Below are 27,296 nucleotides of genomic sequence, written 5' to 3' on the forward strand. Positions count from 1 at the left end.
CTTCATGCAGTCATAGCCTGCAAAGGATTCTCAACAAAGTATTAAAAATGTACATTTTATTCATGATTTTGTTCATTTGTCCAATTACATTTGAGCCCCTGAAATAAGTCGGCTATGTATAAGAATGGTTGCAATTCCTAAACATTTCATATGATATTATTGTTCAACCCCTTAAATTAAAGCTGAAAGATGATGATCATAATAGTTAATAGACCAATTACTGAACAACTATCTGAATTGGACTGTCGGTGTAAATGCTGCAAATGGCACTGCTTATGCTCTCTCAGACGATGTAAAGAGAAATATACTCAGATGTAATGTACAGTATCTCACAAAAGTAAGTACATCCCTCACATTTTTGCTAATTTTTGATTATATCTTTTCATGTGACAACACTGAAGAAATGACACTTTGCTACAATGTAAAGTAGTGAGTGTACAGCTTATATAACAGTGTAAATTTGCTGTCCCCTCAAAATTACACAACACACAGCCATTAATGTCTAAACAGCTGGCAACAAAAGTGAGTACACCCCTATGTGAAAATGTCCAAATATGGCCCAATTAGCCATTTACCCTCCCCAGTGTCATGTGACTCGTTAGTGTTACAAAGTCTCAGGTGTGAATGGGGAGCAGGTGTGTGGAATTTTGTGTTATCGCTTTCTCACTCCCTCATACTGGTCACTGGAAGTTCAACATGGCACCTCAATGCTAAGAACTGAAAAAAAAGATTTGTTGCTCTACATAGCTATAAGAAGATTGCCAAGACCCTGAAACTGAGCTGCAGCACGGTGGTCAAGACCATACAGCGGTTTAACAGGACAGGTTCCACTCAGAACAGGCCTCACCATGGTCAACCAAAGAAGTTGAGTGCACATGCTCAGCGTCATATCCAGAATTTGTCTTTGGGAAATAGACATATGAGTTCTGCCAGCATTGCTGCAGAGGTTGAAGGGGTGGGGGGTCAGCCTGTCAGTGCTCAGACCATACGCCGCACACTGCATCAAATTGGTCTGCATGACTATCATCACAGAAGGAAGCCTCTTCTAAAGATAATGCACAAGCATGCCCACAAACAGTTTGCTGAAGACAAGCATACTAAGGACATGGATTCCTGGAACCATGTCCTGTGGTCTGATGAGACAAAGATAAACTTATTCGGTTCAGATGGTGTCAAGCGTGTGTGGTGGCTACCAGGTGAGGAGTACAAAGACAAGTGTGTCTTGCCTAAAGTCAAGCATGGTGGTGGGAGTGTCATGCTCTGGGGCTGCATGAGTGCTGCCGGTCCTGGGGAGCTACAGTTCATTGAGGGAATTTATTGGATTGGAAGAGGACTCTAGTGGCAACCTGAGTTTACATTGTAGCAAAGTGTCATTTCTTCACTTTTGTCACATGAAAACTTACAAAAATGTGAGGGGAGTACTCCGTTTTGTGAGATACTGTATGTCCAAGTCTATAATCTGTAAGTGTATCCTTAAAGAGATGGGTGGTGCTAATTTTGCATTTGTAAACAAATGGGAAGTGTGAACTGAAAACATACAATATAATAAAACTGGACAAAATCCATTGAACTGCCCTCCATCTGGTAAATAGTACTTTAAAACTTGCCTCAGCCCTAAACTCTGACTGTCAACTTCACATTTAGAAGTATGGCGACCACTACAATTAAAATGACAAGTTATTACCTGAAAGTTTACCAAGACTTGAGAGCTTTTGGTCAAAGAGCCAAATAACAATGTTAGTTCATACAATGAAAAAATTAATGAATGGGAAAAACCATTAACTGTTGATAGAAAGCGACAGAATGGGAAAAGGTGACTTAATAGGAACCTTAGCAAACAATCATCTCTTTGGCTCAATGTTACAATTCTATCCCCAACAATTTCAATGAACCCAAAACATAAAAAATAATCTATAGCTATATGAGTCTATTAACCACGTTCTGCAAACCGATGTGCACCTGAGGAAGTAAAATGTTTGTTGTCCTCATTTTAAATCTCTTAATGTTAATAATAATAGGTGAATAATAGGTGATTTAAATCTAGAGTGGTTAAAGTAGGCCTGGTCGAATCTAGGACCTAACAGATCCTTGTTTTAGTACAAAGAGGATTTTAAAACCGTAAATGAACAAGCTTAAAACATGCTATTTACCCAAATGGCCTTGAATTTTTTTTTTTTTAATCTACCTTAGTACCCCAACTGGCATTGTAGGGATATTTCACTCAAAAACCCATATTCCAATGATTTACATTGCTAAATAACACAAATACAGCTCCAGAAAAAAATAAGAGACTACCACAGCTTTTTCTTTCCTTTCCAAAAAAGTTGAAAGGGAAAGTTTTGAGTGAGGAACAGAAGCGTTCAATATTCAGTGGTATCTTCCTTTTAACACTTCTCTTCCTCACTCAAAACCTTCCTTTTCAACTTTTTTGGAAAGGAAAGAAAAAGGTGCAGTGGTCTCTTAATTTCTTCCGGAGATGTTTTTTATATTTAATGAAGAAAATATGTATATTTTTCCCACTAAAATATTTACTGTTGTGTGCGTAATGTGTCGGAATCTTGGTTGTGATATTATTTAGGTATGTTAGCAAACAACATGACAAATTTGTTGTTGATATCTACTGAGATTCAGGTTGCCAACACAACCAACAATGCAATGCCCTCTCTGGACAGGCTGCTTAGGTAAATGTATACCATACCTTCGTAGCTAGATGATGTGTCGACACACAATAATACCAAAGTCAACATAGTTGTAAAATAACAAACTGCACTGAGAGTTAAAATATTACAATGATCAACACATAAAACATTTGGTTGACATCATGATTCTAGCTCAAAGCTGTGTGAATCAGGTTACTATGGCAACACAAGCCTGCAAGCAGTGAGACAGTGACAGGCATGGAAACTGCTTTGCATCATGGTATTTGAAAGATGAGTGAATATGAAGCTGACATATTCAGTAAATCACTCACTTATTCCTTTAAAAAACATACATTTTGAAGATGATATTCATCTGACAATACCATCTGTTGGTGGATTTTACAATCTAGATTTTTACGATCTCAAAAAAAAGATACACGAAATGCTGTAGGTTATCTCCAGCATTAGAACTATACACGGTGCTACATGTTTTACAGATTTTACATACAAATAATTTGGACGTTTTACTTTCCACAAAAAATAAATACATTAAATCTTTCACATTTGGTTCAAATGCTAAACAGCAAGCTGTTTAGATGGTCTGATCGGCCCCCTCCCCACAATGCTCACGCCCACAATCTGAAGCAGCATGTCAAACTATACTTGGACCAGGCGAAGGTATAAGCCAGGGTTTCTCAACTTTTTGCAAGCTGGGCCCCCCCAAAGCTGGTTCATTGCAATTGGGGCCCCCCTTCCCGGCGCCACTCCCACTACACCACCTTGCATAGATAGATAGATAGATAAATAGCGCCTAGGCTATTATATTTAGGCCCTCACATTATTATTAATATTATTATTATTATCATCATCATCATCATCAGTAGGTGTAGGTAGGCCTATTATCATTACTAGGCTATGGTTTTAATTGGCACTAGCACCAGACTTCTAATGTGAGCTTGCAGGCATTATTATTATTATTATTATTATTATGAGTAGTAGTAGACCTATTATCATTTCTAGGCTATTGCTATATAATTATGAGGTTACATGCTTTATTGTTGGGATTTTATTATTATTATCATCATCAGTAGGCCTATTATCATTACTAGGCTATTTCTATAATTGGGAATTGGCACCAGACCTCTGATATGAATGTATGCTCTATTATTGTTATTATTACTAGGCCTAATAGTAGGAATATCATCTGCATTTTTTACAGAAGCTTGCAGGTAGGCGATGTTAATGTGAGACCTGAGCCTGCTTTGCCTTGCAAATATCCTCAATTCTTGGCGCAATGTCTGATAAACATAGCCGATCGCGGTATTTCCTTTTGAGTGCAGTCATTTTTGAGAATCCTGCCTCACACAAATATGTCGATGTGAAAGGGAGGAGAATCTTCAATGCGACGTCACAGAGTTGAGGGTATACCTGCATCAATGCTGCCCTGAATGACGAAAGAGGGCAGGAGGTAAATAGTTCCTTCAGCCTACTGTCACTCTTCAGCTCAATAAGCTGTTCCTGCATATCAATTGACAGCTCGATTGCTGTGCACACAAATGGTTCTCGAACCCACGCAAAAGAGCGATAATCCTCTTTAAAGTACGTCGCAAATTGTTCTCTCATTGCTGACAGGTGCTCAGACGCTGACTGAAATGGAGAGGAGAAATCATGTGACTTGCCTGCATCAGTGATAAAGTCTGCAAGGCTGGGGAACATGTCGCAGTTCCCTCGACTTGACCTCTGACCCATGCCAGAGGTCAAGTTTTTGTGTGAAGGTGTCCACTCTGTCTGCAAGGAGCAAAATATGAGTTTCGTGGCCTTGCAAAGACAGGTTGAGGCCATTCAAGCGGTCAAATATATCGACCAATTAGGACAGAGACGCAAGCCACATAGTGTCATCCAGATGCTTCGCCAGATCTGATTTGATTTCTGTCAAAAAACACTTCACCTCCTCTCGTAGCTCATACAACCGCTGTAACACCTGCCCCCTGGACAGCTAGCGAACTTCAGTGTGCAGAAGCAGCTGTTCGTGCCCTGACCCCATCTTCTGGCAGAGGACCCCAAACAAGCGAGAGTTTAGCGGCCGTGATTTGATGAGATTTATCATTTTCACGGATTGGTTCAGCACGGAGTCAAAGAGAACTGGCATTTTTTTTGCAGCTAGTGCTTCAGGATGGACCATGCAATGTGTCCATTTCACAAGTGGAGCTACTTGCTGAACTCGAGCAGCTAGGCCACGCTCATGGCCCGTCATTGCCCGCGCACCATCCGTGCATAAGCCAACAAATCGGTCCCAAGTCAAACCATTTTCACAGAAAAAAATATCAAGGACATTGAAGATGGCTTCTCCTGTAGTGTGCAACTGAAGAGGCCGGCAAAACAGGACATCCTCCTCAATCGCCTTGTCCCGCAGGTACCTGACATAGGTGAGGAGCTGTGCCTGCCCAGCAATATCAATGGATTCGTCCAGCGTTGCTCTCTGATATCATTAGACATAGCGACTGTGTCATTGGACAGTGGTACTGCACCGAGCCTGGCTGCTGCACTATCATTATTCTGAGTTTTTATGAGTAGTAGTAGACCTATTATCATTTTTTTGCCCTCTGTGTGTTACAGTGATACATTTTATGCATATCAGGAATCACTCCAAAAATGTGTGCTCAATGCAAAATATGGTATTATATAGGATCCGTAACTTCTGGGTTTTTGGCTTGATGAGGATGTTGTCTAAAATGTTTTTGCTGCTGAATCAGTAAAAAAGCTGAAGATCCATACTGGATTATTTTATAGAACTCATAGAAGCATACCTGTCTTCGCATAGTAGAAAATTTATAGTCTAGGCTAGGTGGTCGACTGATTATCAGCCTGGCTGATTATTGGATCCGATATTCATAATTTCTCCAATTATCAGAATCGTAAATTTGTCTGATACGATGGACAATACATACTTTTTTTTTTATTGTCCCTCCTGCTATATTACTAGATTGGTTATACCTCACGAGTAAATAGCCATTTAACACTGTACGCCGTATTAGTGAGAGAAATGTGGGAAAGGAGAAAGGTCTATCTGCAGGGAACATCCGCTCAGAGAAGCTCCACCCATATACCGCCCCCTATTCCAACTGGTTCCTCAAAGCTTGCGGCGCTTGTTTTCTTTTTTGTTATGTACTGACTTGTTTATTTCCTTGAAGAAGATAAAAAAACTATGTCCATATCTAACGATTTTATGGCGTCTTAAATAGTGAAAATCCCATAATGTCTTGCTTCTTTTTACTGTAAAAAGATGGCTATAGATTGAGTGAAATTTGATAAAATATGTTAATAAATAACGGGTAATAAACTGAGTAATCTTACTTAGCTCAGTGATGGATTTCAAACCGAATGATGCCTGGCTTTCTAAGCAGCAAAAGCGGTTTTATTTTTTATTTCGTTTTTTTGTTCAAGTAGTATATGATGAAAAGTAAATTAGAGTTTGTAAACGTTTCTCTTGACTTCGGTGGTTTTTAGGAGTTGGAGAAGGTACAATTGGAAAGATGCACTGTCACAGGAAGTGAGATTAACACTTACTGTAACAAAGACGCTGTAATACAAGGAGAGACGTCCAGTAACATAGGCACAAATGCAACAATTAATAACAAATAAAAAAAATGTGATACACAAAAATAGATAACATTTAGAGGTGTAACGGTACACGTATCCGGTACAGGACGTTCAGTTCGGTACGTGTTGTGATCCAAAAGGATATGGTCTAGTTTTACCCATGCACGTACTTTTTGTTTTTTGCGGAACTAAAATTCTAAACTCTGAGTTTCCCCTGGGAGTTGGATCTTGGAGCCGTAACTTACCAACTGAAGTTGCCTAGCACATATGACGAATATGACGAATGCAAACGACAAGTCAAACCTTTATGTCCCTTCTTTTGTTCAGGGAATTATGGCCAATTAGCCACTGTTTCCAAGTTTATAACTTCATAATAAATTAAAGATAATGTCATGTTTTGCATGTCTTTTTTCCACTGAACCCCAAATAATCATTGTTTTGTAGACCTCTCTAACCATGCAAAGGGGAAGCGAATAGTTCAGCAGTATACACAAGTATTATCTTAGAAAAAATTACTGATATGCAACCCGTACTGACTGCGACCCATAGAATAAGGAAGTAAACCAAGAGAACGATAAGTGCTGAGGAACAAAATATAAGAGTGTTTTATATTGATGGAGCATCCCTGAATGGAGCTTCCTTGCCGTGGGCCGCAGAGGAACGAATAGGCTCTGTGCACAAGCGTATGGACGAACTTCCGCTTTAGCCAGATGTCGGCATATTATTTTCCGGTTTACTTAAGGCGATCACCCGTGTCGCCCAAAACATCAGTTTTTAGTAGATGTTTCCAAGACCTGCCTAAAATAAACATTAGTGATGTCCATCGAATTGTTGATGCCTGGTCCCCTGCTCCAACAAGCAAGCGGAACAAGGGATTCAAACTCTACGTATCGAATAATCTGCACAAATATGAGGGTAAGTAGTTTACTGTGGTGTGCCGGTCGGCTATCGGCTAAGCTAGTTAGCGACGTGTTCCTTTTTAGTGTAGTATTAGGCAGGACAATAGAACGCATAAAAATTCAACCTAGCCTCAAAAACGGCAAAAGAACGCTGGCTGAACTGGAACGCTAGCGCGTCCCCATAGCAAGTGAATTGAAACGGACCTTCGTTCAACCTCTTCAACCTGAATGAAGCTTAAAATTCCATAGCCTCAAAAAAGCACCAAAACAGGTCTCCTCTTTCATTTTACTACTGTAACCTCATTTCACAACGAAACTGAAAAATAACAACTGGCATAGGAAGTAAACATCTGGTCCTATGTGGTATTAATTGCGCTTAAACCTGCATTACGTGGAAGTATATACAAAATCGCCTTTTCTGACTATTTCCAGTCTAGCGTTTGAAGTCCTTGAATGGCGCAAGCCATATTTTATTAAAAACAGGACATTCTCCTGATTAAAATGATGCACCACTTGTACCTTGAAACTTAAATGAGTCACGTACATTATATATATTTTTCCCCCGTACAACAGCATCACTCATGTTGTTGTGAGTTTAGGTGTTTACTAATGCGGATGAGAATTAGTAAGTAAACCGGAAACTGCAATGCAGACTGCGGAAGTTCCTCACTACGCTAGTGCACAAAGTCTATTGGAAGAGGAGGGTGTTCAATATGGGCGGAGCTTCCCTGGCACGGGCCGCAGATCGACCTTATTTCATGAAAGAGCAATGCAGAGATATGCACGGCTCAGAGATAGGCTGTTTTCTCAAAGGTAAAAATGCTGACGTTGCAGTAAATATATCAATAACCTATGCTGATTTTGCAAAAAACATTACAATCTATTTATATTTTGACCATACCTAGTTTCCATTTTTTGTAGACTAATATTTCGGTGTAGACTACTAGTAGAAGAGACATTGGAAAGCAAATTTTCAGGACCATTGTTTAATTGGGCAAACATAAGGGATTTAATTAAATGGAGACGAAAGCAATGGCTTTTAAATCATTCACACCCACTACATAATGCACCCTGTTGCAGTAAAAGACAGCTAACGATAACGTTTGCCATCAGTGCTAATACAACTATAGATGGCAGATGGTATCTAGCTAATGTTAGGAGGTTTAGCAACTTCGCTAACGTTAAAGCTTTCACTTCGGTTGTGATTAAATTCCATTGCCTGTCTTTTTGCACTTTACTAAACTGGCTAGCTAGCAAACTATATGAACTTGAATGTTATTCGATACCAGTAGCTAACGTTAATTGAATGCGATAGCTACTGTAACTTTAACAGTTACAGCTGGCATGTTCGTTCTTGCACGTCACTTAAACCAAGACAAGTCATACTCCGTAAAATGACGCAATAGCACAAATACTCAAGCAAAAATAAGGTTGTTTGGAATTACAGGTTCCCTGTTATGTTAATACACGTTCACCGTTCACAGAATTGAAACCGTTCGTTACCAGTTATGTTACTCCAGTTCTACGAGTGGAGCGGAGACCCACAGGGGAGCTAGGAGTGCTGAGGGGTTATTGGAGACAGGGACTTCAAAAAAAGGTTAAATATAAGTTGTATTTAATTTGAAGAAACTTGACAAAGATTGTTTGTAAACAGTAAAATGTACCTGCTTTAGGAAGCAATTTAATTATTTTGTCTATATAGAATTTCTGTTAAGTTTACAAGAAATTCTGCTAAGAACGTCCTGCACTTTATTCTCCAGGATGTAATGTGTAAATGTTCTTTATAGTATTGAATTAAACATATGTTTAAATGCATTTAAAGGACATTTTGTGTAGGGGTTTGTACATTTTGACAATAAATCGACCCCCAAATATTGGTCATTGGTCTCCATGATGAATAATAATCTGTATCGGTCCTCCAAGTCCAGACCACTGCATTTGTTTTAGATTAAAGGGATAACAACAGCAGCCAATACTCTTAAACCCCTGGATGTTTTATACCACTCTGCCCTTTGATTCACATTATGTTTAATGACAGCTATAGCACTCATCATTGTATGTTGTATGAAAAGGAGGGATGTACCTCTGTGGACAGAGCAGTATTCACTTCATAAAAAAATTAATAATCAAGTATCTTACCTAAATTGTTCATGGTTAAAACAATAACATATATCATGAGAACAAAGGATTAGATAGTATTATGTAAACACGGCAAACTTGGAGTTTTTTTGTAATTCATCTGGCTGACATCTCTGCTTTAATGTTTGCCCATAACCTAAAGCTCAACCTCAACAATATGGAGCTGCTCTTTCTTTTGGGAAAGACCTATCCACTCCAAGACCTTTACATCACATTTGATAATTCCATGGTGTCCAACTCCCTTATTTGTGGGTTAGTAGGGATGGATGCACTCATCTAAACTCAAGATTGTATTTACTCTCAATATATACAGGAAACAGCCCATGTCTAAGCATTTGGGGCAGCAGAGGACAGACATGGCTGGTCTGTGTATTTCTTCTTTTTTCACCTGTTAAACATAAACATTTCCACAACATTTCCCGTTGAACTAATGAATGAATAAATTAAGTAAACATGGTTTTCCACCAGCAGGTAAAATTGTGGTAGGTATTTAAGGGTTCTTCCTTCTTTTAACCATGCCACTAACAACCCAGATTTACTCACCAAACAACCATGAATAAAAACTTTTAACCACAAGGTGGTAAATTTAGACGCCTGATTCACAAACCACTGGCAGATGTACACTTTTAAAAAAAGGGAGGAAGGGCAAAACAGAGAGGATAGAAAAAAAACTCTGTATGGCTGAAAATAAATGGCTGAAGACTCAGGTTTGTTTGGTTAACACAAACATTGCCCAGTGAGGGTTGTCTATGGTTAGTGTGCGTGCATCCACGTTGTGTGTGTCTCTCTCTTTCTGTGTGTCTGTGTGCAAGGGTGTGTCTCCCGCGTGTAAACGCTACCTTGTGGTTTCTGGAGTTTAAACACACTCGGTGACGGAGACTGTTACACAGACTGGCCATTGTCACTGGTCCACACTGGGAGGCTTATAGCATAATGTATGGCCACAAGTACCCAGGCCTAGGGAATAGTCTGGTCCTTTAAATAGCTTGGTGTCTGCCTCTCACACCAGCCCATTCACATTGAGGCTTAGGGACTGTTTGGCTTTTTAAGTGAACTAAAGTTTAATACTTTTTCTAATGGGTTAACCAAGCAAATAGCACAAGATCCAGCTCTGCAACACCTGCATGCTTCTCTTGGTGACTGATCTGTCTGTGTGTGTTCTCTCTGCATGGTTCTCCTTTTGGTGACAACCATCTGAGTGTGTTTTACCAGCATGTCTCTCTTTTTGGTGAGTATCACCTGTGTGTTTTACCAGCATGTCTCTCTTTTTGGTGAGTGACACCTGTGTGTTTTACCAGCATGTCTCTCTTTTTGGTGAGTGTCACCTGTGTGTTTTACCAGCATGTCTCTCTTTTTGGTGAGTGTCACCTGTGTGTTTTACCTGCATGGTTTTGGTGAGTGTCATCTGTGTGTTTTACTTGCATGGTTCTCCTTTTGGTTATCGTGACCAGTGTGTTCTACCTGCATGGTTCTCCTTTTGGTTATCGTGACCAGTGTGTTCTACCTGCATGGTTCTCCTTTTGGTTAGAGTGATCTCAAAGCTCCTCCACTCCCAGCGCTGTTCCACCACGTGAGCGAAGATAACGTGTCCGTTCCCACAAGCCCCTGCTAGCTGCGTGCCGTCTGCTGACCAAGCCAGGCTGAACACACTGCCCGTGTTAGGCTTCTCCAAGGCATATGACCACTAGATTGACAGAGAGAAGAGACAGACTGTTGAGTAAAGAGGGAAAATCTGATTTGGTATTGTAGTTACTCAGTGCACAATTTCAAACAGTAAGACATCTTTAATGTGTAGCCATGAAGAGGTACAAGAGGATAGCCAGGGCAGTTAGGGATAGATGGGGTAAAGGGGGGGGGGGGGTTGGGAGCCCCCCAATGTCAACTGTGTGGAAGAGACACGGTGAGTCAGGACCTAGTCACGGATCTGTGATGTACTGTGAGACACTGAAGAAACGCTCAGGCCTGCCAAGTCCAGAACTCCTGCTCATAAACATACACTCTGCTATCCTCATCTGTTACAGCCAGCCAGAGTTATGTCTTCTTAAACCTCTATTTTACTTTTCTTTTTAGGGGAGAGTGGCGGTGAGGGGCTGTGGTGCGTGTGTATGTGTGTGCGTGTGAGAGATCTTCTTGTTGCTGGATGATTTTTGGTGCTTGACTAATGGAGTGGACTGATATTTGGTGCTTGACTAATGGAGTGGCCAGATTAGCAATGCCACACTTAAAACAGTTAGCTACCCAAGAACCACGACTCTAGTGTGAAAAGGAACTCTCCGTCCCCTCTACTCTCTCGTCCTTTGCTCTTTACCCTATTTTCTGCAGTAACTTTCTCAATCTCTACCCTCTCTCTTTGTCCCTCATTACCTTGTCTCTATATGTCTATCCAAGGACTGTCTGTCTCTTTTTTACTCATCCACACATTTATCCCTCACCCTCCCTTTCTGTCTACATAAGGTGCATTGCTCATAAGACAGTGACAATCTCTTCTGTGAACTTTAGGCCTGACACTCCAGCTCAATACTGTGTGCAGGTGACAGGCAGGGCTCACTAGCTTTACCAGTAATCCCCTTTTCCGTCCCAAACCTCCTTACCCCACTCCGACTCACCCCTTCCCTCTGGCCTTTTTTCTGCCTCACATCTACCTACCCATCTGTCTCGCCCCTTTCCTCTGACCAATGAACCCTGACCTCCACGCATCTGCTGTTTCCTGTGCGCAGGTGGCTGGCAGGGCTGAGGCTCCTTACAGAAGATTACAACAGCAACCGTTACCCCAGCACTGCCTGTTACAGGCTGAAGTGCTGTGCTGCACAGAAAAGTCCTCCGTTGGCTTCATGTGCTGAGGTGTGGCCTCATACTGTATCCGGTGTAAGTCGGCAGGTTAGAGCCCACACTGTTTGATCAGTCTGGCTCTCTCTTTCTATTAGAGCGGCAGACTACCATGGTCAAAACAGAAGATTTCCATGGTCAGCTTCCTCCTCCGTTATACTGTATCAAGGCCCAAAGTAAACAGCCCCCCAAACTCAAACCTGACCCTCTTTAACCAATCTTGACAAGAGATTTCTTGTTAAACTCATATCAAAGGTGGCGTTTTCTTTCATTTTGTTTCTGCACCTACCCTCCCTTCTACCTCTCTTTACCATGTTCCACTCCTTCCTTATAAATCCTGCAATAGAAATGACTTCTTATTTTCGGTGTGTGTATGTGCGTGTGCGCCGCAAAGATAAACAGGGTCCAGGCCGCATAAAGGCCGCAGCAGAGCTTTGAAGTGTACTTTTATATACCTTTACTCCAAACATCAGCGAGCTGTGCTTGGACAGACTCCACCGCCAACGAGAGCCTACGCGTTTAAAATAATAATACCCCATCTATTCTTCAGCAAACATCCAAGCCCACTCGGTTTTAGAGCTCCCCTGGGGGAGGAGGAAGGGGGAGGGGCCAGAGATGCAGCTGAATGTATACACCAGACTGTAATGAAGCAGGACACATGATATCGGCGCGAGAAGCACTTTTGGATTTGTGCTTACCTAATGCTTTTAACACATTGAGCCATTTGACTCCTTCAACAGCAAGCATACGTGTACATGTGTGTTAGACACAGAGAAGAGAGAGAACTTGTGCATACTTAAATAGGAATAAGACGTTGGTTGGTTGTGTGTAAATATAAGCTATGTATTTGCATAAAAGTGCACAGAAGTGAATACTGAGTCTGAGTGTGTGTGTTAAAAGGTGACAATCCCTGTCAGGCAATGAATGTGTATGATATGTGGCTGAGTTCTGTATCTTCCATACTTTGCCTACTCCCTTCTCATTCTACCTTACTCTCTTCTGTCCTAACCAAGAAATAACCCCTTTATCACTCTCCTCTCTACCGTTATCTTTCCCCAGGACTCACCCCCACCACTCTCCTTTCTATGGTCATCTTTCCCCAGGACTCACCCCCACCACTCTCCTTTCTATGGTCATCTTTCCCCAGGACTCACCCCCACCACTCTCCTTTCTATGGTCATCTTTCCCCAGGACTCACCCCCACCACTCTCCTTTCTATGGTCATCTTTCCCCAGGACTCACCCCCACCACTCTCCTTTCTATGGTCATCTTTCCCCAGGACTCACCCCCACCACTCTCCTTTCTATGGTCATCTTTCCCCAGGACTCACCCCCACCACTCTCCTTTCTATGGTCATCTTTCCCCAGGACTCACCCCCACCACTCTCCTTTCTATGGTCATCTTTCCCCAGGACTCACCCCCACCACTCTCCTTTCTATGGTCATCTTTCCCCAGGACTCACCCCCACCACTCTCCTTTCTATGGTCATCTTTCCCCAGGACTCACCCCCACCACTCTCCTTTCTATGGTCATCTTTCCCCAGGACTCACCCCCACCACTCTCCTTTCTATGGTCATCTTTCCCCAGGACTCACCCCCACCACTCTCCTTTCTATGGTCATCTTTCCCCAGGACTCACCCCCACCACTCTCCTTTCTATGGTCATCTTTCCCCAGGACTCACCCCCACCACTCTCCTTTCTATGGTCATCTTTCCCCAGGACTCACCCCCACCACTCTCCTTTCTATGGTCATCTTTCCCCAGGACTTACCCCCACCACTCTCCTTTCTATGGTCATCTTTCCCCAGGACTTACCCCCACCACTCTCCTTTCTATGGTCATCTTTCCCCAGGACTTACCCCCACCACTCTCCTTTCTATGGTCATCTTTCCCCAGGACTTACCCCCACCACTCTCCTTTCTATGGTCATCTTTCCCCAGGACTTACCCCCACCACTCTCCTTTCTATGGTCATCTTTCCCCAGGACTTACCCCCACCACTCTCATTTCTATGGTCATCTTTCCCCAGGACTTACCCCCACCACTCTCCTTTCTATGGTCATCTTTCCCCAGGACTTACCCCCACCACTCTCCTTTCTATGGTCTTTCCCCAGGACTTACCCCCACCACTCTCCTTTATATGGTCATCTTTCCAATCACTCTCCTTTTAATAGTCACCTTTCCCCAGGACTTACCCCCACCACTCTCTTTCTATGGTCATCTTTCCCCAGGACGTACCACCATCACTGGCCCCCTACTGTTATCTTTCTCCAGGACTTACCCCCATCACTGCCTCCTGTACTGTTATCTTTCTCCAGGACTTACCCCATCACTGCCCCCTCTACTGTTATCTTTCTCCAGGACTTACCCCCATCACTGTCCTCTGTACTGTTATGTTTCCCCAGGACCTTCATTATTCTCCTCGCTACGTTCATCTATCACCCGTAACAGCACTCACCTGTATCACTCTCCTGTTTTGTTCACTAACTCACTCTAATTATGTCCCATTTTAAGATCCTATGGATCCACTTCATAGGATGGATCCATCTCCAGACTACCAGAATAAATCAGGAGGACCTGTCTGGACCTGGACCTAAAGCTGACTGGTTAAGCTCTTGACCAGTGATCCACAATGAGGAAAGATGGAGGCAGATAAGCCAGCAGGAGATCTGCTGACAAGTTTAGACCAATCCCAAAATCTATAATTTTAACCAAGCACAAAACTGGACTAGTGAAGAGATAATAAGGAAATATATTAGTAGGGACTATAAAAAACAAGGAGTGGACGTTCTTCAGCTCTGGTCACTGAACCATGCTTATAAAGGGCAGCTTTGAGACCACAAGGAAGGTGACAGACATGACGTACAGCTCTGCTGAGGTTGGGGCGGGGGGCATGGCTCTTATAATGAGCTCTTACACACAGACAACATCACAGCACTATATGCCAGCAACATATAACCCTGTATCCCATTGCTGACTTGAAGCTGAGCATGGTCATTCCTGGTCAGTTCTTGGATGGGAAGTGGTGTTGAAAGGTTCGTATGGGTCACTCTTCACTACACCCAAGAGCAGTGATGCGGGTGGGGATTTCATGATACCAGAGTTTACATGAAAACTTCAATACGATAACAAAGAAATGACATAATTCTCACTAACCATTTCAATACTACTGCTAAAGTCTAATACATCAATAGCGTATTTCTTTTAAATGACCAATTATCATTAAAGCATTACTTATACATTTTTAAGGAACATTCAAAAGCATAGATTTTGTGAACTACAGTGCAGTGAATTGCTTGCTGTTAGGCTAAATAAAACATTCAGACTACAGACAAACATCCACAATTGTGCATGGCCAAAACCATGCGCTTACTTATGTCACTGTATTAAGAGTTTGTCATTGTTCACTTTCACATCAACACAACATTATTATAGATCTCTATTGCCATGCTATATATCTGTTGAAGATAATTAACTCAAATGTGCATAGACACCCAGGGGTTGTTGAATTCACATGTTAAAGTAACCTAACCTGAATGCTCTACTGCTCTGACATTCACCTGATAACATTAATGGCGAAAAACAAGTTGGCAGGAAGAAAGAAACAATTTCATTGTGATTAGCTAAGTGAACACACAAAACTCTCTCCTTGTTGATAACAGACAGTTTGCCTCAAAGCGTATGCTTGCACGTAGCAGTTGACAGTTGGTCCAGACTCTCTGTGCTAACAAAATAAAAACTGTGTTCACGCTGTGTCCAAGCCAAATCTGAACCTGGTCCAGTAAACAACACACTAAGCCTATTAAGACTACAAAAGTTATAGTAAAAACTATTTTATTTATATAATATGCAAATACAATTTTCTTTTTACACTAGCAACGAGAAAATATTGCTGCTCTAGAGATCTGTTAACTAAAATGATGCTCTGTCGAACAAGTGTTGTTGATGGTTATAGTAAAATTGTTTTGGGGCCTGTGTAAGACATTTTAGTTGCTTCCCAGCATTGTTTGTGTTTTTGCTGTTTCAGTCTTTTTATGGACCCTGAAAGACTTCAGAACCAGCCATCAAGAAACAGGTAACAAGTATTGTTTAGCTAAATAAAATAATTGTAAAAATGCTGTAATACACATCAATCCTTCAGAGGATAAAAGAACACACCTTTCTAGAGTCAAACTAACTCATCTCACTCTGATCATGTAATCCATATGTAATGCATTTGCATTAATTAGCATTAAATTTGCATTAAATGTAATCTATACATTCCGGTTGTTCATACATATACTTAAAATTTGGAAATGTTCTGCGCCCTCTTCTATTTGCACTTCTAAATAGAAGCAAACTGCATTTCGTTATACTGTACTTGTTCACTGACAATAAAGTTGAATCTAATCAACCTCACATGATCATTTATCTTGCACTGTGGCCATAAGCCAGCAAAAGAGAAGGTACTAAACGATGTTACTCATTTGAATGTAGCATTTATACCTATCCCCCTTTGACAGGGTTTCATCATCTCGATCCCTCTTTGTTTCAACTCAAGTGATGTTTTACAGACACTGCGTTCCCGCATTCAGCTACCTGCACAGACAGGCGAACATACAAAGACACACCGTGTAAACTCACTCACAAACACACAGACATCAGAGCAGTCAGACAACATTGCCGCCCTCTTTCGGGAACGCTTGCTCTCTACCCCACTCTCCCTCCCTCCGTTTCACTGCACATATGTTTGCCATTAAGATTGGCAGGTGTGGTGAGCCTGCCGCTTCTCCTCACGGCTGCCCGTTACAGCAGTCTACAGCAAGCTGCAGGGAAAAATACTGTTAAAACTGATCTCAAAGGCAAGGAAGCGGTAACTCGTCAAACCCCGAAACCCCCACCCTCACTATAACACCAGCCAGAGAGAGGTAAACCTGTTAATCTCTCTCTTTCTTTGTGTTACTCAAGTTTTTGGGGTTGGAGGAGAAGGAGACAAACCAAATAAGAGACAACACGGGGTGAGAGAGAGAGAAAAAAAAAGAGAACGGAAAAATAAAGACAGTTAAAATAATAGATCGGCCCTTCCTCCACCCCTCCCCTTATCTTCTCCACCTGGAGCAGTACTGGGGGCTGAGGGGCTACAGGGGGGACTGGGCTTGGACCTGGAGCAGTACTGGGGGCTGAGGGGCTACAGGGGGGACTGGGCTTGGACCTGGAGCAGTACTGGGGGCTGAGGGGCTACAGGGGGGACTGGGCTTGGACCTGGAGCAGTACTGGGGGCTGAGGGGCTACAGGGGGGACTGGGCTTGGACCTGGAGCAGTACTGGGGGCTGAGGGGCTACAGGGGTGACTGGGCTTGGACCTGGAGCAGTACTGGGGGCTGAGGGGCTACAGGGGGCACTGGGCTTGGACCTGGAGCAGTACTGGGGGCTGAGGGGCTACAGGGGTGACTGGGCTTGGACCTGGAGCAGTACTGGGGGCTGAGGGGCTACAGGGGGGACTGGGCTTGGACCTGGAGCAGTACTGGGGGCTGAGGGGCTACAGGGGGGACTGGGCTTGGACCTGGAGCAGTACTGGGGGCTGAGGGGCTACAGGGGGGACTGGGCTTGGACCTGGAGCAGTACTGGGGGCTGAGGGGCTACAGGGGTGACTGGGCTTGGACCTGGAGCAGTACTGGGGGCTGAGGGGCTACAGGGGGGACTGGGCTTGGACCTGGAGCAGTACTGGGGGCTGAGGGGCTACAGGGGTGACTGGGCTTGGACCTGGAGCAGTACTGGGGGCTGAGGGGCTACAGGGGGGACTGGGCTTGGACCTGGAGCAGTACTGGGGGCTGAGGGGCTACAGGGGGGACTGGGCTTGGACCTGGAGCAGTACTGGGGGCTGAGGGGCTACAGGGGGGACTGGGCTTGGACCTGGAGCAGTACTGGGGGCTGAGGGGCTACAGGGGGGACTGGGCTTGGACCTGGAGCAGTACTGGGGGCTGAGGGGCTACAGGGGTGACTGGGCTTGGACCTGGAGCAGTACTGGGGGCTGAGGGGCTACAGGGGTGACTGGGCTTGGACCTGGAGCAGTACTGGGGGCTGAGGGGCTACAGGGGTGACTGGGCTTGGACCTGGAGCAGTACTGGGGGCTGAGGGGCTACAGGGGTGACTGGGCTTGGACCTGGAGCAGTACTGGGGGCTGAGGGGCTACAGGGGTGACTGGGCTTGGACCTGGAGCAGTACTGGGGGCTGAGGGGCTACAGGGGTGACTGGGCTTGGACCTGGAGCAGTACTGGGGGCTGAGGGGCTACAGGGGTGACTGGGCTTGGACCTGGAGCAGTACTGGGGGCTGAGGGGCTACAGGGGTGACTGGGCTTGGACCTGGAGCAGTACTGGGGGCTGAGGGGCTACAGGGGGGACTGGGCTTGGACCTGGAGCAGTACTGGGGGCTGAGGGGCTACAGGGGGCACTGGGCTTGGACCTGGAGCAGTACTGGGGGCTGAGGGGCTACAGGGGGCACTGGGCTTGGACCTGGAGCAGTACTGGGGGCTGAGGGGCTACAGGGGGGACTGGGCTTGGGCCCAGAGCAGTGAAGGGGTTAATGACACGTTTGGTCTAATGGCTCCCAGCGGAGCTATCTGCTGATTCAGCCCCATTACATCAGACGCATTAAATATGTCTGCGCTGACCGCTGCAGCCAGGTCTGCTTCTCCTCACAACACGCTAATCTGCAGGGTGGCATGTGACTTGCCCAAGTCCAACCTCTCCTAGCCGTCCCCCATGAGCTGTACCTCCTTTAAATTAAGAATAAAAAGAGAAGGAAATAGGGAGGGGGACAGACTGAGAAAGAGACAGAGAAAGGGCACGTCTGTGTCTTTCATCAGTCGTTCTAGAAAGACAGAATTGGTCAAATCTACAGCTACACTACTCAGTGTGGCTAGCCTATATCTGGGCTTACATGATAAATCAGTGTGGCTACTGGCTGCTTTCCTAAGAGCTCAGCTGGCTTCAGTTAGCCTTAGTGTTCCTGAGATGACCTGGCAGGGCAGGTATAGGGTGTAAATCCCCACACGCTCCCCCCACATTCATTGACACAGTACACACTCCACACGCTAACACACCACACAGATGTACACGGGCTGGGACAGAGACACAAACAAAAGCCAATCCTAATTGGCCCTCACAACAAAGCAAGTTCTGACGACCCACTTGACAGGGTTTACAGAAGTAGTTCATTCATCTGAATAAAAAAAAAGACCCACAGAGCATGACTTTATTCACACACACTTCTCTCTCAGTTACACAGATTCTGCCGTCACTTCGCGGTGACATGGGACACTTTCACTGACACCCCACGGATCACTGCAGCGTGAATACACTGTGTCACAGTGGGTGTACTGTAAACATGTGAGCGGTTATGTGGGAGTTCAAAGGACAGTTCCTGTTATTGACATATGCAGCTAGCCGGCTAACTCTACCTTTTGACAAAACGACCTGCTTAAAGTTGTACGCATAGTACCCAAAAATTACAGATTTTCCGCCTGCTTGCCTGTCAAGCATGTTTTCTCTGCAATAGCCGCTTTTGATCTGTTGTTTACACTGCAGCAGCTGGCATGAGGAGGCAACTGCTTATTTGTGAAACCTCACTAGCTAGCAATTTACTAACTCAGCAATAACAGCTAGTTAGCTTGTTTTGATTAGAATAACCAGAGTTATGTGGGTTGCTTTAGTTAACAGCATCCCTAACCCTATTACCTTTGTGTAATATGAAGTTTGACAAGCTGACTCAGCTGCATCCTTATGTGATTAAAGTCACTTATTCCACTGAAACTTCAGCTCATTAAAATAACTTAACAGACAATGCACTAAACAAATAAGCTAGCCAACTATCTTGCCCCGACAAGGTAAGGAGCTGCAGACACATGGTTTTTGCCAAGTTTTGTCAATGTGACGGGTTCCAATAGAAAATGTATATAGAAGTGCATTAACAAATTATAATCAAATTCAAATGTAACTGTTGTTTAACAGTTGCTAGTGTGAATAGGCCCTATAAGAGTCCAAAGGGATTTCATTTGTGAGAGGAAAGAGGAGGTAGAGAGATGTGGGGGAGGGAGAGGAGGCCCATCAATCTCTCAGTAGATTAGGTGGAGTTGTAAACTTTGCCGTGACACTGGCCCCTCACAGAGGGTTGGAGCTGGGCTGAGACGTGGGTTGTGCTTTTGTGATCTGGGCTGGTAGGTAGGGTCGTGCTGCGCTATGCTGAACTGAGGGCAGGGCTTGGGTGTACTGGGCTGGGGGCTAGAGGTGAAGAGCTAAGTTTAGGACACCTCATCAAGGGGAGGGGGTGGATGTGGACTCCATACAAACTAACCCCTTCCTTGCCCTTGTCCACCTTTACCCCAGAGGGGCAATCCATCATAACACACATCGACACACGTCTGCCAGACCTAAAACAATAACTAAAGATGAAAAACAAAGGGGGAATAGAAAGAGGCATACTGTCAAGGGCTTCATGGGAGCAAAACGATGTGCATCTTATGTGCTGTGCTTTATAATAAAGCCTGGCCCACTGCATTAAATTACACGCTATCAAACGGAAAGAGGACTCAGGCCCATAAAAGAGCTGCTTTGAAATGTCCCATGGCACCGCATAGTCTGAGCTTCCTTAATCACACTGAAACTCACACACGCTCTGCTCAGTCCCTCTTTCTGCCCACTGTCTCAGATAGACACAGACACAAATCTTAGACACACAAACATATGCACACGTATGCATGACTGCACACAATAATATTGATCCACTTTTCACAGTCTATTGTGTACCCAATCACCTACGAGAGCATCTCTATTTGCAACACATAGAGGCACACTGTTCTTAGCCTCTGGTGAAAAGTAGCGCACTAAAAATGGAATAGGCTTGTGTGTTTTAACCCTGGCAATAGGAACTTCTTTGGTAAGATAAAGAAGGACCTGTGTGTAAAATAAACAGTCAAGTAGGCCAAGTTCATTATCCTTGGAAGAGGTCTCCTCAGAATCCCTTTCACGTTGCTTCACTTTTCTTTCTGTCTCTCTTTGTTTTGGCACCTTTTAGTCCAAGTTAGAGTATTCTGAAGTAAACGAAAAAAATCAGGAGCCCAGTTTGTGTGTGTGTGTGTGTGTGTGTGTGTGTGTGTGTGTGAGTGAGTGAGTGAGAGAGAGAGAGAGAGCGTGAGTGTGATTATGTGTGTGAGAGAGATAGAAAACAAGAACGAGAGGGGAAAAAAAAGATGGTTTTGCTGTATAAAGGGGAACATAAATATCCCCAAACTACAGTTAAACCAGAACAATGCAATTAATGGGGACATGTTCTCATTTTTAGCTTAAGTATTAGGTTTAGGGTAAATCTTACAACTGGGGTTAAGGTTGGTATTAGAGATGGTCATTGAGAGTTAGGATTAGATTTAAGGTTAGGTTTTTAGGGTTATGGTTGGGTTAGGATTAGTAAAAACCTGATTATTAAGGGAAATAAATATTGATGTCCCCATTTAAGAAGATAAGTTATAGGTGTGTGTAAAAGGGAGTGAGTGTGAGTGTGATGTGATATCCAATAGCTTAATAACACTGCACATATAAACACATCACAACTAATGTTTCCGTCTGTCAGAATAAATGACCCAATACAGGCTATATTCCTGCACCTACAGACCCTCTCTTAGTCTCCCCTAAATGTAAAACATTAAGCCATTCTTAGAAACTGGCTCCATAATCACACACAATAGTCTGTATATAGAAGTATAAGCTGGAGATAAACATAGGCTGGTGAAAAGGAGACCGTCTCTCTTCATTGTAATATAGGCTTGGCTCCCAGAGAGACAGAGCCTTGGCCTGGGGTTTGTATCGAGTGGCACAAGTCAGGGATTTGGCAGGAAGAGAGAGGGTAATGATATACACATGGCTTCATGCTAGAGCCTCAACTCCGTAACCATAGACACATGCTGGAACCTCCTGGGACTCATCAGCAGGACACAGCTGTGTGCCGGCCAGCAGAATTAAATTAGCACCACTCAGCTAGGGGCACCACTCATAGCATCACTCAGCTAGGGTACCAGTAATGACTATACCCATAGAATCACTTAACTAGGATACCAGTAATGACTATACCCCTAGCATCACTTGGCTAGGGTAACAGTAATGACTATACCCAAGCATCACTCAGCTAGAGTAACAATAATGATTACACCCATAGTCTTCACTCAGCTAGGGTAACAGTAATGACCACAACCCTAGCATCACTAAGCTAGGACAACAGTAATGACTATACCCCTAGCATCACTCTGCTTGTGCACCAGTAATGACTTCACGCCTAGCATCAGTCAGCTAGGGTACCAATAATGACTATACCAAAATCATCACTCACGCTAGCATACACGCCACAAGCTGCAAGGACTTAAAAGAAAAGTTCACTATTATTGAACACTGGGGCTATTTTCAGATTATCTAGTGTAATCCTAGTATGTAGAGACATTCCTTTTGTGAATGATTACAGTTGTGTTGTGTTGAGTTTTTTTTGAGTTTTTAAAGGAAGTCTCTCTCCAAGCTACAATGGAAGTGAACAGGGCAACCAATACAGCAATAAAAAATATATGATACATAACATTTTCCAAAACGGGTAGGCCAGGGTATATTGACATTAGAGATGTGCATGACAAATATTTTCACAATCAATTATTCCTGTTTTTGTCATCGAATAGTCGAAAAGTCGACCCCACACACTCGTGCCAAAAAGAGGTACCAAATGAAAAATACAGGTGCTGGTCATATAATTAGAATATCATCAAAAAGTTGATTTATTTCAGTAATTCCATTCAAAAAGTGAAACTTGTATAATGTATACATTAATTCCACACAGACTGATATACTTCAAGTGTTTATTTATTTTAATGTTGATGATTATATCTGACAACTAATGAAAACCCCAAATTCAGTATCTCAGAAAATGAGAATATTGTGAAAAGGTTCAATATTGAAGACACCTGGTGCCACACTCTAATCAGCTAATTAACTCAAAACACCTGCAAAGGCCTTTAAATGGTCTCTCAGTCTAGTTCTGTAGGCTACACAATCATAGGGAAGACTGCTGACTTGACAGCTGTCCAAAAGAAGACCATTGACACCTTGCACAAGGAGGGCAAGACACAATAGGTCATTGCTAAAGAGGCTGGCTGTTCACAGAGCTGTGTCCAAGCACATTAATAGAGAGGCGAAGGGAAGGAAAACATGTGGTAGAAAAAAGTGTACAAGCAATAGGGATAACCCTGGAGAGGATTGTGAAACAAAACCCATTCAAAAATGTGGGGGAGATTCACTAGGAGTGGACTGCAGCTGGAGTCAGTACTTCAAGAACCACCACGCACAGACGTATGCAAGACATGGGTTTCAGCGGTCACATTCCTTGTGTCAAGCCACTCTTGAACAAGACACAGCGTCAGAAGCGTCTCGTCTGGGCTAAAGACAAAAAGGACTGGACTGCTGCGGAGTGGTCCAAAGTTATGTTCTCTGATGATAGTAAATTTTGCATTTCCTTTGGAAATCAAGGTCCCAGAGTCTGGAGGAAGAGAGGAGAGGCACAGAATCCACGTTGCTTGAAGTCCAGTGTAAAGTTTCCACAGTCAGTGATGGTTTGTGGTGCCATGTCTTCTGCTGGTGTTGGTCCACTGTGTTTTCTGAGGTCCAAGGTCAACGCAGCCGGCTACCAGGAAGTTATAGAGCACTTCATGCTTCCTGCTGCTGATCAACTTTATGGAGATGCAGATTTCTTTTTCCAACAGGACTAGTGCCAAAGCTACCAGTACCTGGTTTAAGGACCATGGTATCCCTGTTCTTAATTGGCCAGCAAACTTGCCTGACCTTAACCCTATAGAAAATCTATGGGGTATTTTGAAGAGGATGATGCCAGACCCAACAATGCAGAAGAGCTGAAGGACCCTATCAGAGCAACCTGGGCTCTCATAACACCTGAGCAGTGCCACAGACTGATCGACTCTATGCCACAGCCACATTGCTGCAGTAATTCAGGCAAAAGGAGCCCCAACTAAGTACTGAGTGCTGTACATGCTCATACTTTTCATGTTCATACTTTTCAGTTGGCTAGAAATCCTTTTTTTTTATTGGTCTTAAGTAATATTCAAATTGTTATAATAATTTTTATAAATGTTTATAATCATCACAATTAAAAGAAATAAACATTTGAAATACATCAGTCTGTGTGCAATGAATGAATATACAAGTTTCACTTTTTGAATGGAATTACTGACATAAATCAACTTTTTGATGATATTCTAATTATATGACCAGCACCTGTAAATGAATTTAAATGGGGTAACTGAGCACTGGCCCTTATGTACTGGCCCAGCATTAGGTCTTACTGGCCCCGGGCCAGCGGGCCATCGTTAATGTTGAACCCTGCCTCAGCTAGGGTAACGGTAATTACTATACTCATAGCATCACTCACCTAGGGTAACAATAATTACTTTATCCATAGCAACACAGAGCTATGATACAGTAATGTCTATACCCACATCACCACTACATTACAACCTAACATATTACTACTTCACACAAAACCATAAACATTCTTTACTCTAAACAAGAGAATAGAAGCATCTTAAGGCTTTCCTACATCAACATATTGAAAAACATTTTGGTAACCAAGTTTTAATTATACTGCTCTGGAAAAAAATTAAGAGACCACTGCAAAATTATCAGTTTCTCTGGTTTCACTATTCATAGGTATATGTTTGAGTAAGATGAACAGTTTTGTTTTATTCTATAAACTACTTACAACATTACCCCCAAATTCCAAATAAAAATATTGTCATTTAGAGTATTTATTTGTATTTATCTGTTAAAAATAACCAAAAAAAGATGCATTGTTTTGAGACCTCAAATAATGCAAAGAAAACAAATTCATATTCATTTTTAAACAACAAAATATTAACGTTTTAACTTAGGAAGAGTTCTGATATCAATATTTGGTGGAATAACTCTTTCATGCGTCTTGGCATGCCCTCCACCAGTCTGTCACATTGCTGTTGGGTGACTTTATGCCACTCCTGGCACAAAAATTCAAGTAGCTTGGCTTTGTTTGATGGCTTGTGACCATCCATCTTCCTCTTGATTAAATTCCAGAGGTTTTCAATGGGGTTCAGGTCTGGAGAATGGGCTGGCCATGACAGGGTCTTGATTTGGTGGTCCTCCATCCACATCTTGATTGACCTGGCTGTGCATGGAGCATTGTCCTGCTGAAAAAACAAATTCTCAGAGTTGGGGAACATTGTCAGAGCAGAAGGAAGCAGGTGTTCTTCCAGGATAACTTTGTACTCTGATTCCCTCTGAGCCTGGGTCCTCTCTAGGTTTCTTCCTAAAATTCGACCTTCTTAGGGAGTTATTCCTAGCCACTGAAATTCAACACTACTGTTGTTTGCTCCTTGGGGTTTAAGGCCGGGTGTCTCTGTAAAGCACTTTGTGACAACTGCTGTTGTAAAAAGCGCTTTATAAATACATTTTGATTTGATTTGATTTGATGCGTCCTTCACAAAGACAAATCTGCCCGATTCCAGCCTTGATTGGTGATCATCCCCAGATCATCACCGATCCTCCACCAAATTTCACAGTGGGTGCGAGACACTGTGGCTTGTAGGCCACTCCAGGTCTCCGTGTAACCATTAGACGAGCAGGTGTTGGGCAAAGCTGAAAATGTGATTTTTCAAAGAAGAAGACCTTACTCCATTTCTCTACGGTCCAATCGTTATGGTCTTTTGCAAACTTCAGCCTGGCTCTTCTTTGCTTCTCATTGATTAAGGGCTTTTTCGAGCATAGCATGACTTCAGCCCTGCCCCTAGGAGCCTGTTTCGAACCTCCCTCGCCATGCACTTCACCCCAGCTGCTGTTTGCCAATCTTTTTGTAGGTCACTTGATGTCATCCTATGGTTGTTGAGTGACATTCGAATGGTCAGTGGACTGTAGTTTTTACCCTCTGCCAGTCTGTAGCTTTGTTGTCCCCAATGTCTGTTGCTTGACCTCTTAATCTTTTCTGTATATACACAACTTTTTCTAAATAACCAAACAAATTATCAGCTTACCTCAACATGAATTTGATACAAACTCTTAAAACATTAAGAAACGAAGGATATTTTACATTTCTCACGGCTGGTGGCAGCCATAGAAAATAAGGTTTTGTGGATTTTGAAATAATTCGAGAGGGAGGCATCTTAACACGATACTCAATATTCATTGTACAGGTCTTTGCAAAGTTGAATTTGAATGACACAGGAGAATGACAGCAATGCATGCCCCCCCAGGACAACACATTGAACCATGAACACACATTGATGAGAGTTTAGTTTGGCATGGTATTAGTTGTGTTTTCAAGTTACAGTGTTCATCTTGAATGCATGGTTTTGAAGCACATTAACATTAGCAAGACCAAAATGGTGGTGTACTTGTGCAGGTGGAATTTGTTTAGAATCAATCGTGCCAGATACTGTACGTAGAAGCATTACTCTTACCAATGGATCATGCGATTAGTGTCAGAATATTATACCTAAAAGCATAACTAACTGATGAATTATGCAATGATCATCATAATTGTAATCATTAAAAATACTAAATAGAAAATAATTGATTGGATAGATATTCACCCACTTTAGTCAATATTTGGTAGAGGCACCTTTGGCAGCAATTACAGCATGAATTTATTTGGATAAGCCTTTACCAACTTTGGAATTTACCTACTCAGCAATTTCTGACCTTTTTTACTTGCAAAATTGCTCAAGCACCCTCAAGTTGGATGGGGACCTTTAGTGAACAGTAAATTTTCAACTCTTTCCACATATGCTGAATTGTATAGAAGGTCTGGGCTTTGACTGGACCACTCCATAGCTCTATTTTGGTCAGACCATAGAATCCACTTCCACTTGGTCTCAGTCTCCCACATGCTTTCTGTTAAACTCTAGTCAAGATGTGACGCAAACTGTTTTCTTTTTGCAATTCACCTATGTAGGCTACTTTTGTGAAGCACCTGAGCTATTGTTGCAGTGTGCACAGTTCCTCCCAGCTCAGCCATTGAAGATAAACTCCTTTAGAGTTGCCAGAGGCTTCTTGGTGGCCTCCCTGACTAGTGCTCTTCTTACCCAGATACTCTGTTTGTGAGCATGGCCTGTTCTGGACAGATTCACAGTTGTGTCATATTTTCTTT

At 43.0% G+C, this 27,296-nt stretch overlaps 1 protein-coding gene across 5 annotated transcripts in view; it reads right to left on the reverse strand.

Annotated features, from left to right (window-relative positions):
- ift80 (intraflagellar transport 80 homolog (Chlamydomonas)) overlaps window positions 1–27,296 on the reverse strand; it is a 91,135-nt gene that overhangs the window by 14,094 nt on the left and 49,745 nt on the right. For all 5 annotated transcript variants that reach the window (XM_010900543.3, XM_020046884.2, XM_010900630.4 and 2 more), the window contains one exon: window positions 10,782–10,961. In XM_010900543.3, the coding sequence (XP_010898845.1) occupies window positions 10,782–10,961 (180 nt within the window). The remainder of the gene's footprint in view (window positions 1–10,781; window positions 10,962–27,296) is intronic.

Source organism: Esox lucius, chromosome 1, assembly GCF_011004845.1.
Source record: "Esox lucius isolate fEsoLuc1 chromosome 1, fEsoLuc1.pri, whole genome shotgun sequence".
NCBI classification, from domain to species: Eukaryota; Metazoa; Chordata; class Actinopteri; order Esociformes; family Esocidae; genus Esox; species Esox lucius.